Here is a 13,558-nt window from a genome sequence, read left to right on the forward strand (position 1 = left end):
TACATACAAAATATGATGTGAATATACGTACAGTAAATTGTATTTCTTAGTCCTCCTCACTAGGGTGACCTGTGCTGGTCGGACTAAAGTTAATCATTTCAATTTTATTAGTTTTCTATGTCGTTTTTAATGTTTTTTTTCATTGATCTCTTTCAGCCAGATTTTTATACTTGACTAGCTGTAACCCGCAATGCGTTGCTGTGGTTCAGTATATCTGTGCAGATAGAGAAACAATAGCGTGTGCTACTTTTAAGTCCAACAGAAGGCGCTGTTTTTCGAAAAAAAATCATGTTTTTACCTGTCACACGTGACATATAAAAACACACATATTCGAATGCAAAGTTGTGTCAAAATTTTATAGCAATCAATGAAGAACTTTCGCAGATTTAAGATTTTGAACAAATAAACATTTACATTTTTATTTATATAGATAGATTTGTAATCATTAAACTTTTCTATTCGCTTTATATCTGGGATGCGGATATTGTATTTTAATATATCCCACTATTGCTCTGGGTTAGTGACAATTGTACCCCATATCACTGAAAACTTATTTTTCTCTTTAATAACATATTGATGACCTTTGTTTAGTAATCAAAAAACCATTTCATAATGTGATTCTGCTGAGAGCTTCGTTGCATCCATGGATTCAAAATTCAAAAAAACATATTTATTGCACAAATATACAGAGTACAAAGGGTATAGCTTATAGGTTACATCATATTTATTTCAGCTAACCCAACAAATACACATTATATTACATAACCCAACAATTACATGTTAACAAATGTATGTAAATAAAAAATTTAAAAAACAGAGGTATTTAATTAATGTAAGGTATTCATTTAAGGTGTAGCGACAATTGTTTGATGCTACGTGGAAGGTTGTTGTATACTTTAATGGCCATGTAGTGTGGTCCTTTTTGAAATATAGTTTGGTTTGCTTTTGGGATTAATAAGTTTTCTGTAAACCTTGTAGCGTGTTTATGTGTTGAGTTTTTTTGTGGGAACTTTTCTGGAGATGATCGAACTAACAGGCATAACTCCATTATATATATGTCCGTCACTGTCAGAAGTTTGAGATTTTTAAAAATTGGTCTACATGAATCCCGGTGATCACAGTTTGTAATTTTTCGATGCCGACTGTGGCAAAGCCACGTGTAGTCAAGCCAGCCTGTAGTAGTGTGGGTGAACAATGTTAGCGACACTCGGTTTCTTACTAATAATAATTCATGGTGATCATGTGTTATTTTTATGTTTTGGTGAAATTAAAAGTATTCATTATTATTTTTTTGGTAAACTAATGTTTAAGACAAGATTTTTTATGCGCGGATAAGAGATAAGCCGCCATAGCTCAGTGGTCAGAGCTGTCGACCGGAAATCGAAAGGACACAGGTTCAAGTCCCGTTGGCGTCATGTATCTTTAATCAGGAGATTTTTCAGAATGATGAAGGATGAGTGTTTCAGGCTAATAATTATTGCTTATAAAATAAAAGTATTTAAACATGAAACCATGAGATTTAATTTTTCTTTTATAAAAGTTGCATTTAAAATATTTAGAGGGTTTTATGATTTTTCATAACAGGTTGCGTCTGACAAAGCTCCCTCCGGAAGAATGAGCTGAAAAGATAAATGCTTTAAAGATCATTTCTCAGGACTGCGCTTCGTCAGATGGGACCTTGCTATCGTGAAACATTCCGACATTTTTGCTTCTTTGGGAATATTATATATTTCGAAGACAAAATTTTTGCCCAGAAAAATCGATCTATATATCGTATATTTATGATTACATTCAAAGGGGATTTCCAATATTATTGGAATACCCTTTTATTAGAATGAAAAAATGAAATCGAGAAATCTTTTGTTTTGTTAAGCCGCGTCCAAATACGTGGCAAGCCTCTGCAAGCGTCCACAAGCCCCAGCGTCTGGTGCCGCGCGTGTGGCTTGGCTTGCGTAGGCTTGCAAGAGCTTGCGAGAGCTTGCCGCCGATCCGATCGAGGTCGGATATTTTGGCCCAAGCAGCAAGCGCTTGCGGCAAACGCTGGCGTGGCATCCACACGTTAGTACAACTTACGGACTGGCGGAAGGTAGACGTGCTTTTCGTTCCGAACTTGACGTGCTTTTCGTTCCGAACTTTTTATACAAATAAAAATTCCAAACATGAATACCTGGACAAATGACACGACATTATTTTTCTTGGAATGTTACCAAGGGGAGTCGTGCATTTGGAACCCAAACGATGTGGATCATAAAGATAAAAAAAAAGTGTCTGATGCGTGGACTCGTTTGAGCCGAACTGTGAATAAGCCCGTAAAGGAAATAAAATCAAAGAAAGAGATTTTGATGACAACTTTTAGGAAACATCTAAAAAAGAAGCAAGATTCCATACGATCTGGCGCTGGTATGGATAATTATTTTTATGCCTCTACCTTATTTTTGTTTCAATTTATTTGAGTAAATTTGTAAGAGAAATATCAATTTTTTTTCCTTTCAGGCGTTGAAGACATATATGATCCCATTTGGTTCGCGTACAAGACGATGGAACTTTTTTTATTGCCTATATATACCTGTAGAAATACAATAAATACCGAAACGGTGAGTAAAAAAACTTCATATTACTTTAATGGTTTATTTTTAGGTTTAATTTTATTGACATGACATGACATTGTATAAAATTATATTGGTAAAATGTAATTTTATAAATCACGTCCTGAAGAGCGATTCTATATCTTTTGTGAGATAACGGATGTGATCTCCTGTCAGATTTGTGTGATTTTCTATGGCTGTTATTAATAGGAATTAGTGTTTAGAACGATCTAAGCTAAAATATGTGACAGCTCACATACAGTGGCGGCTCGTGACTTTTGGGTGTGCTAGAGTGCTAATATTAAAAAACGGCATTATTGAAGTTGTCGTAGGCGAATTTTCTTTTATTCTTTTCGAAAATCGGTTTTTTGTATGAAGATTTTTCAGGAAATCCGTGTGACACACGGCCAAACTAAAAATTCATAAAATTTTTCATACAAAAAATCTAGCACACAAAAAAGTCATGAGCCGCCACAGCTCACAGCTAAAACCTGACATCGGCCCATAGAAAAATCAAATAACCGCTATAGAAAATCACACAAATCTGAAAGGAGATCGCGTCCGTTATCTCGTTACGATCCCACTAAAGATATAGAATCGCTCTTCAGGTAGTGCTCCTACAAAAATATGAAGTAAATTCTTCCCTAATTTGAATGGCGTTCAACGGCGACCTTCGGGGTATGTTTGGCATGTTTTGTATTGCATTATATTCATCCTGGTTTCTTCGCCATGAACCAAGTCTCATAAGATTGCCATTTTCATCATGTGCATCAAACGTACCTGGGGGAGTATATCTTGCTGAAGAACTTTCACTTTTTCTGAGAAAATTATGTAGGAGTACACAAGTCATCGTGATTTCCGACACAGTATCTGGTTGCAAATTAATTGGTCGTCGGAAAATTCTGAAAACTGAAGTTAAAACCCCAAATGTATTTTCCACGACAACCCGAGACCTAGATAAGCATTGGTTAAATTTCCTTTTTGGTGAACCTATTTCATGATTTCCAGGGTATGGCTTCATTATATGAGTGCTTAGGGCAAAAGCACCGTCGGCTAAAAAGACGTAAGGCACGTCATTATTTGATCCAGGAAGTGGGCAAGATGTGGGGAAATTAGTTTCGTTTCTACAAATTCTTTGCCACAATAATGAATTCTTAAAAACACCACCGTCACTAATTCTCCCTTGACTTCCTATGTCCGCAAATGTAAATTTGTATTTGCTATCGACTAATGCCATAAGAACAATGCTAAACGTTTTCTTGTAGTTGAAATACTCAGTACCACTATAAAATGGACTTTCAATAACTATATGTTTGCCGTCCAACGAACCCACGCAATGTGGAAACTTGCTCCTGTATCCTTCTTCTATTGCCAGCCAACCTTCCGCTGTTGAGGGCATCTGAAATTATAACATATTAGGTATATCAGTAATTAATAAAACAATTAATCTGTAACAAATAACAATTTAATAGTGTCGGTTTATATTTTTTCAGCAATCACGACCGGAAATCGACGAGATAGAAATCGAATCCGAAGAGATGGATGGGGACTTATTAGGAGAAGACAACAATCACCCGCTGCCATCGACTTCTTCGGCCACACCTGTTTCTACGCCGAAACCCCCTCGCCCGCGCCGTGGTCCTGACTTTGCTGAGCGACAAATGACCACAGCTTTAGGACAATTGACAAACATTTTAAATAAGCCACCGCCTCCCAAAGACGATGAATGTGACCTCTACGGAAAGTTATTAGCTTTGAAGCTGCGGGAGCTTTCTAACAATGAAAGGAAACTTTTTATGTTAAAAATTGATGGATTGTTTGTGGAAAGACTTCAGCAAAGTGAATTCATAAGAGAAACCTCAATATCTCCTCAATATTCAAATTTTTATAGACCTCCATCGGCATCCAGCGTCCATTTTCCCAGCCGACCTTCATCATCTCAATCTTCCCATTACGAACCCTTGAGCACACCAATTCCAAAACGCCCTTCATCCTCCCAAACTTCTTACGAGCCCTATATGAGCTTATTGAACCCAAAACCTCGAAGAACCAAAAAATTTGTTCCATTTAACCAGTACCCGATACAACCCGATACTTTCAATCCGCATTCATCCAATCGTCAACCCCAAAACGACTGCAATTCTACCCGTCCAATAGAAATAATATCGGCAGAAATACTTCAGCCCCCTCGAGAGTACATTGCAAACGCAGATTTATTGAAAGCGTATGAAGATTTCGAATCTTCTAATGACACGAATCAGTAAATTGTTAGTGTCATTAAAATTTTAATTGTTCATTAGTGTCTAATGACACTAATCAGTAAACTTTTTTGTAATTGTAATTTGTGATTGTAATTTGTTATTGTAATTTGTGATTGTAATTTGTAATTGTAATTTGTGATTGTAATTTGTAATTGTAATTTGTGATTGTAATTTGTAATTGTAATTTGTACTAACAAAAAAGAAATAAAAAATATCATAAAAAATATTATTATTGTTTTCCTTTACCTTTATTTCGTCCTTTAGAACTGCAATAATAGCCTTGCAAACTTCTCGTACGATTGTAGATATGCTTTGGCTCGATACTTTAAATAAATAATGAAGGCTTTTATAACTGTCGCCAGATGCCAGAAATCTTAAAGTTATCGCAAGACGATATTTCGCTGGTATAGCTTCCCTGAAATTGGTATCTTGCTTTGAAATCGCAGGTGAAATTTTGTTCAGCAAGAATTCAAAATCAGCCGAGGTCATGCGACAGAAGTTATCAAACTCCCCAGACGGCTCACAAAGAAGTTCATTAAACCGTTCTTCAATTAGTTCTCTGAAACAAAACAAAAAAAAATAGCATCTACGAACACAAAACACACAAATAAACAAAATATTAGAATATAAATGAATTACCTGGTACGATTTCTGTGAATTTTAATCATCCACCATCTTCTTCTCTTTCGAATTTTCCGTTTTTTTTTCATTTTGTTTCGCTTTATAATAAAAATACGTTAGCGCAAAAATAACAGCTGATGCAGCTGCTTCGACGTCCGCCATCTTTGGGCTCTGCGAATATACTGGCGCGCTTGCGTGGGGATGCCAGCCATTCGCTTGCCAGAGCTTGCCTGAGCTTGCGACAAGCTGCTTGTCGCAAGCATTTGGACGTAGCAATAGACCGTGCGATTGCGTTCATCAGTATTTGACGCAATCGCGTGGTTCGAGGTTGCTTTACACGTACAGTTCTTTCGCGCACGCAAGATGGCGGACATACGCACGTGGAGTAAAGAATTAATAATAGAGTTACTTGAGTTATATAAGTCTTTTCCTTGCCTATGGAAAATTAAGTCGGAACATTATAAAAACAAAAATCTTAAGGAGGAAGCTTACATCAAAATAATCGACTTTTGTAAAGAGAAAGGATTTCCTGATGCCAATCGAGATTTTGTGGTCAAAAAACTACAAAGTCTAAGAGGCTCTTTTCGAAAGGAACTAAAGAAAGTTCAAAACAGCCACCGCAGTGGAAAAGGAACAGATGAAGTGTACAAATCCTCGCTTTGGTACTATGATCATTTGCTGTTCACTAAGGACCAAGAACTACCTACTGACAGTATATCTAACATTGAGGATGATCCAGTTGATGAAAACAGAGCTGTTGAGGAAAATATTATTTCGACCAACGAAGGCGGAATAACAGAAAGTGGCGTTGGTGAAATTGGACAGCAAACTCAAGTCGTAAGTAAATTTAATTTATTTTTATTTATTATTATTATACATTTAAATATATCCAATAGTACAGTTAAAACATTTTGACCGTTTAAGAACTCACGTTACTTAACCCCATTGGTTGTCGCACACAAAGACACACACACACGCAACTTTAAGAGAAGGTCCGACAACCTTTACATTATATTTTCTGTTTTTAAGTTCTTCCACTATTAACCATACGATCTTGCCACTCAACACTCCCATCTGTATTAAAGTATGTTTTATATTGTTCTCTGTTTCGTTTAGCTTCCGAAGTGATCTGTGTGTGGGGACGTCTTTGAAGATTGATCAATGGAACAGAATTTTGTTGAGAGTCTGTAGTAATCTCGTCTCGTGGGTAATTAGAAATAGGATATGTGTTACTGCGTTTACACAAAAAATTGTGTAAAGTGCAAATAGCAAGGACGACGTAACAAATACTTTTGTGGTTTTTTATATTTATTGCTGTTTGTAATACCCTAAACCTAGCTGAAATGATTCCAAATGCATTTTCAACTACGTTACGGGCCCTTGACAGTCTGTAATTATAAATCCTTTTTTCGTAATCTAGTTCTCTCTGAGAATATGGTTTGAGAAAATTAGGTTCTAATCCAAACGCTTCATCACCCAGAAAGACAAAGTTCAAGTTATTTACGGTATCACAATTTTCTGGAAAATTGAGATCGCCCATTTGCAGTTTATGATAAAATTCTGTTTGCTCTAAGACTCCTCCATCGGATACTCTTCCATTTTTACCCACGTCAACATAAAGAAACTCATAGTTTGGACCAACTAAAGCCATCAATACGATGCTATAGAAGTGTTTGTAATTATAGTACACAGCTCCGGAACCCGGCAAAGGCACAATGCGAATGTGCTTGCCATCCATGGCACCTCCGCAGTTGATGAATTGCCATTTCACTTCAAATTCTTTTGCTATCTTGATCCATTCTTCCTTCGTAGACGGCATCTGAAAATGAAATTATAATATGTTTTTTGTCTTATATTTTTAGAATGATGCTGCTCCTACTGGATGGGACTCGACACCGCGTAGAAATAAAAGAAAAGCTACAAACAACTACCAGACCGAATTCTTTAAAGTCTGTGCAGATACTCTCAAATCAAATAGCAAGGAGTTTTCGGAGTTCGAAGTCGCCGGAATGAATATGGCCAAAAAATTAACTAAAATGGATCCGGTGCAGGCAATTTATGCGGAATCCTTAATAAATAATATTTTACGCAAAGGGTTGCTGAAAAAGTTGACGGAAGAAACTGACATATGCGACAATTATTGTAATAAGACCATTCGAACACCGTCTTCTGCTGACTTGCACAGGACTTCATCGATTAGTTCAGACGTATCACAGTCTATATTAGAAGGCATCTACCAAAATCAGGAAGAAACAAGCCTGAGAACTTTTTACGAATCTTCTACTGATACGTACCAATGACAATCTGATATGTATCTCAAATGAATCACAATTAATCTCAATAAAAAATACTATGTAAAACTATAATTTGGATGATGATTAAAGATATACAGGACTGATTATTTAGATTTTTATTTATAACAATAATAAAGTTACTTACCTTTAAATAATCCACCCTTAAACATTCATAAATAGCTCGACACGTTTCTGGTATTATTGAAGAAAGAGATGGAGCAGATATACCGGTACTGAATTTCAAATCTTCAAATGAGCGTCCTGTGGCGAGATATCGAAGAGTTGCTGCTAATCGTGCTTCTGCACTAATACTCTCTCTCATAATGGTGTCTTGTCTTGATATTTTATGTTTGATTTTATCTAACAACATACTAAATAACTGATCATCCATACGCAAATAATTCTTGAAATCGTCCGGATAATTTTCACGTAATTCTTCAATCAGTGGCATATGACAATATTGCTGTCTGTATTTCTTAACCCATACAGATCGTTTCTTCTTCTTTTTGAGTAGGCTAACACCAGCAAATATCATGACTTGTGCCATGATATTTCTTTTTCTTCTATCCATTTTGCTCCGTCGCACTATACTGAGTGTACGCGAACTTGAGTAAAACTTTGTAAATTGCACACACTCCAACACGCGCCAGTTCCACGCGGTCTATCGCGCATGATTAGTCTTTACACGTTCGCTCTTTCCGTTCACATGTAACGTACACATGTAATCGCGCGCGAATGAATGTTAAGCTTCAAAACTAACAAAAAGTGATCGCGCACGATTGCGCGCACAGGCTTACCAATACGCAATCCTGTACGCTCCTGAGAATGCGCGATAGAGCGACTGTATAAAGGCAGCTAATGACGAGGAGTGCCTCCAACATATTATTCTAGGCCAGCCATACTCAACCGGCTGTTCTAGACCACTAGTGGTTTCTTGATGTTATCTTCTAGAAACGGCAAACAGGTTCAAGACCAAGATAATTTATGTGTAATTAACTACCAGTCGTTCGTGTGAAGCATAATGTCAAAAAAATTTAGAAATTCAGCAAATTATGTTTGAATTCCTCGTGACAGACTGGAGAAATCTGCAGATTATGCCGATATACCCACCTTATCAAGAGAACACTGACTGAAGTGCCAAATGCTTTTGATACTTGAATTATGGGAGATATTTAAATTCCTCGCAGAACCAAATACATTCACTTATTATTAACATACTGTAACGCAAACAATTACAATAAAACAACCATTTTAATCGGAGATGCGGTGATGATTTCCCACCGCTAGATGGCAGTGACAGACTGGAGAAATCTGAACATGCAGATATACCCAAGTGATCAAGACACCATTGACTCTGTCATGAGAGAGATTTAAATTCCACGTGGAACCAAATACATTAACTTATTATCAGAGATGTGCTTTATTTCAAATAACCCCATTTCAAATGGAAATGCAAAATGGGTATTTTCCATTTTGCATTTTAAATGCTTTTCTAAAAACCATTTTGCATTTTGCATTTTAAATGCTATTCTCAATGCATTTTCCATTTTAAATGCTTTTTTGCAACATTCTTCCTACTATCGCCACTCATCTTTTTTTCATAAGTCCCAAATATCAGTCGGTCCTCAACCTCGCTATGAGAGATAATTTACATTTGTCAAGTTGCTCCCTGGTAGGAGGCCTGGCAATTGAGTGATACCATTACAAAATACTGAACATGGGGCCATGACGCTGTAATATTAAATGTTAGATAGCAGTTTCTATGTTTTTACGTTGGCAACATAAGTCCCGCGCAAATGTTTTGTGGTTTCATAATCTGTAGTCGTGGTGTTTTTGGATTTACCATCATGTAATATGTTTGTTCTACATTGATGTCCATTATTGAATGACAAAATTGTTTAAAAATTCAATAATTATTTTAATTGTTTGACCCGAGAATCCATTTTGCATTTTCAATGCATTTTGAAAATAGGTGTTTTGCATTTTGCATTTGAAATGCTTTTCTAAAAACCATTTTGCATTTTCAAATGGAAAAGTTTTGACCCATTTCCATTTTGCATTTCAAATAGTTTTGGGTACCAATTTTGCACATCTCTGCTTATTATTAACATACTGTAATGTAAAACCTATAATTAAATCGAATTGAAGGAGGCGAAAATTAAATTGAAAGACAAAAGTTTGCTACCAATTATTGAATAACACTTTATCCGGAGACATTTATATGCAGGAGAGCTGAATGAGGGGTACTAAGAGTGCTCCACCAAGCCCGGCCCTAAAATTTAAGGAAAAATAATTTTAAAAAGTCGCAATGAAAGAGTATTTTGTGTTCGATTTTCAAAATCAACTTTATCAAATCATTTTAACTAATCCGACCTCAAGTCGTTGAGGCAGAACCAAGTTAAAGGAAGTACATAGTTTGTAACTCCAATCTATGAAATCCAGGAAAAACTCCCGTATCACATTAACACAAAAAATGAATTCAGATTAGTCTTGTTTCCTTTGACATTATATCTGGTTTGCACCAGACCCGGCAAGCTGGCAGACCAGTGATGTTATGTATAGGGAAAACCCAAGATCTAGGAGAAAAACTTATTTTGGGGGAAAAGAGAAAAAATAAGAATCTAGGGAAAATTTGAAATGTTGCCTACATTAGCAACCCGGCTATTGAATATTGTGGGGGAATTCAGTATGTATATAATGGTCGCAGGAGCACTGATGACAAACCAATCTCCGGGCTCCCCTTTGAGGTAGTAACTCACAAAATGATCCATAAAATTGTGTTGGAAGATCGCATATTTAAAGTGAATGAGATAGCTGCGGCTGTTACAATGTCAACCGAATGTTTGCGCAATACTTTACGTAACCATTCAGGTATGGAAAAACTGCGCGCTTGGCGGGTGCTAACAGTTGATCATGGGCACGCCATAAGACTGCTTCAAATGAGAATTGGCGTTGTGCAGACGAAATCGAAACAAATTTTTGATAAAAGAAACAATAAAAAATGAAAACGACAACATTTGGCTAAAAAAAACCTTGTTTCACCACAACAATACATCATCACATACTCCAGTTGTCGCGATGGCTAAAACGAACCAATTAAAGTTTGAATTGCTTACCCAACCACCTTATCAGCCAGCGACTATCATCTATTCCCTCAGCTCAAAACATGGCTCAGAGGACAAACAATTCAGAGCTTCCGAGTCATTGGCTCTGTGAGGAGCTCGATGGATCGTACTATAATGTTGGTATCACTACATTAGAGCACCACTATCAAAAATGTAGTAGTCTTCTTGGAGACTTTGTTGAGAAATAAAACCAAAAAAAAGTGTTTTCTTTGTCAGGCCGGAAACATTTATATAAACATCAAAATGTGTATATTGTTTACCACTAGTCTGCAGTTTAATACTAGTAGAAAATACAATTGTAAAGTGGATTAATATAACAAACACCATATTTATAATGTTTATTAGCGGTAAAAAAACTAGGTAGAGAAGTCTTAAGGTATTTGAAGGGTTATAATTATTAGCCAATGAACTAGACACCGTGAGGCGAAGTTCCTATGGTCTAAAAGCAAGCAAATCCATTCTTCCTGAAAAGGATTATTTATTTAATAAAGCTGAGACGGTATACGGATAGTTCCCATAAGCACTCAGGCTGTGGGCCCATTGTGCGTTCTCCCATTTCACCTCATTATATTATTGATTTTTTTTTTTAATTTCGGTGATGAGGTGATAATTTCCTACCGCTAGATGGCAGTGTACCTGCATTCTAATAGAATGCACAGTATAACAGATGTATATAGGAACCTGCAGATAATGCCGATATACCCAAGTGAGGAAGAGACCATTGACTCTGTGCCTAATGCTTTGGATACTTGCATTATGGGAGAGATTTAAATTCCTCGCGGAACCAAATACATTCACTTATTATTAGACATCGGATTATATGCATTTGCATATTTGCATATGCAAATGCATATAACTCTCTAATTACGACGTTAATGCATATTTCAGCCTTTTTTCCCAAATCGTGCATATTTCGTTTAATAGCGGGAGGTATCATCTATGTATAGGGACAAATTTTTGATAAAAGAAACAATAAAAAATGAAAACGACAACATTTGGCTAAAAAAAACCTTGTTTCACCACAACAATACATCATCACATACTCCAGTTGTCGCGATGGCTAAAACGAACCAATTAAAGTTTGAATTGCTTCCCCAACCACCTTATCAGCCAGCGACTATCATCTATTCCCTCAGCTCAAAACATGGCTCAGAGGACAAAAAATTCAGAGCTTCGAGTCATTGGCTCTGTGAGGAGCTCGATGGATCGTACTATAAAGTTGGTATCACTACATTAGAGCACCACTATCAAAAATGTATTAGTCTTGGAGACTATGTTGAGAAATAAAACCAAAAAAAAAATTGTTTTCTTTGTTAGGCCGGAAACTTTACACCCCACCCTCGTATTATGTTGTTTCATTTAGTCGGAACTTTCACAGTAAAAAAATGTGTATATTGTTTACCACTAGTCTGTAGTTTAATACTAGTAGAAAATAAAGTTGGAAAGAGGATTCATATAACAAACACCGTATTTATAATGTTTATTAGTGGTAAAAAAAAATAGGTGGAGAAGTATTAAAGTATTTAAAGGGTTATAATTATTAGCCAATGAACTAGACACCGTGAGCCGAAGTTCGTATGGTCTAAAAGCAAGCAAATCCATTCTTCCTGAAAATGATTATTTATTTGATAAAGCTGTGACAGTATACGGATAGTTCGCATAAGCACTCAGGCTGTGGGCCCATTGTGAGTTCTCCCATTTCACCTCATTCGTGTAGCATTTTTATTTTAATTGAATCGGAGATGAGGTTATAATTTCCTACCGCTAGATGGCAGTGTACCTGCATTCTAATAGAATGCACAGTATAACAGATGTATATAGGAACCTGCAGATAATGCCAATATACGCACCTTATCAAGAGACCACTGACTCTGTGCCTAATGCTTTGGATACTTACATTATGGGAGAGATTTAAATTCCTTGTAGAACCAAATACATCATATCCATCAATAGATAGATATATCATCACTGTAGTTCGTTTTTGTCCAACAGACCATTTTGGGCGAAATTGAGTAAAGTATGCAGCTTTCTTAGAAAGCATTTATTTATACGATACAAGTAAAAAAAAATATTGTAAGGTGTTTTCAAGACGCAGTTTGTCGTAAGTCCACCAAAATTAAACAACATTGAGCGTGTTTGTCCAACATTTTGTCCTACATCCAAATTAAAAAAGTGATTTCTGCGTAATTTTAAACATTTGGAACGAATTTTACTTTAAAATAATAATTCCCATCACTTTAAATCATTTTAGTAAGCTTAGAATTGAGCTAATTTCATTGTATATGCGTTTTTCGTAAAAAAAACTTTGAAGCGCTATTTCTCCCGATTTACGTTTTGGTCTGTTGGATAAAAACGAACTAGAGCGACGATATCACAATAAAGTCCAAGTGAAGGGGTGTGGGAAAACCCGAAAATACAAAGACTGTAATTAGGTAAAAACCCTTGAAGCCACAAAATTAAAACTTTACTGGAGGCGATGAAAATGAGTATTTACGGATTCAGAACTAAAGGCCCGAACAAACCGCCGCGATCAAAGCGCGTCCGCGATCCCGTGCATAGTGGAGATCAGATGTTGTGTATGAACTTGTAGCAACGTGTTCACATCGAAGCGTTCTCTGATTGGCCGCGGCGTCCTGTGCAGCGTCTGGATGCGGCGATCGCTCGCGTCCGCG

General features: G+C 36.5%; 2 protein-coding genes across 2 annotated transcripts in view; one reads left to right on the top strand and one right to left on the bottom strand.

The window, feature by feature from the left end:
- Nucleotides 1-2,159: 2,159 nt before the first annotated feature.
- LOC149410054 (uncharacterized) lies at nucleotides 2,160-5,093 on the top strand. Its single transcript, XM_089648836.1, has 3 exons — nucleotides 2,160-2,400; nucleotides 2,494-2,594; nucleotides 4,079-5,093. Exons 1-3 carry the CDS (start codon nucleotides 2,160-2,162, stop codon nucleotides 4,847-4,849), a joined length of 1,113 nt encoding a protein of 370 aa, XP_089504962.1. The 3' UTR covers nucleotides 4,850-5,093.
- Nucleotides 5,094-7,194: 2,101 nt separating this feature from the next.
- IntS14 (integrator complex subunit 14) overlaps nucleotides 7,195-13,558 on the bottom strand; it is a 226,276-nt gene continuing 219,912 nt past the window's right edge. The window contains exon 11 of the mRNA XM_089648835.1: nucleotides 7,195-7,286. The gene's annotated coding sequence lies outside the window, so the exon portion shown is untranslated. The remainder of the gene's footprint in view (nucleotides 7,287-13,558) is intronic.

The sequence above is a fragment of the Hesperophylax consimilis genome, chromosome 28 (genome assembly GCF_061612785.1).
Source record: "Hesperophylax consimilis isolate HC1 chromosome 28, BYU_Hcon_1.0, whole genome shotgun sequence".
Classification (NCBI taxonomy): Eukaryota; Metazoa; Arthropoda; class Insecta; order Trichoptera; family Limnephilidae; genus Hesperophylax; species Hesperophylax consimilis.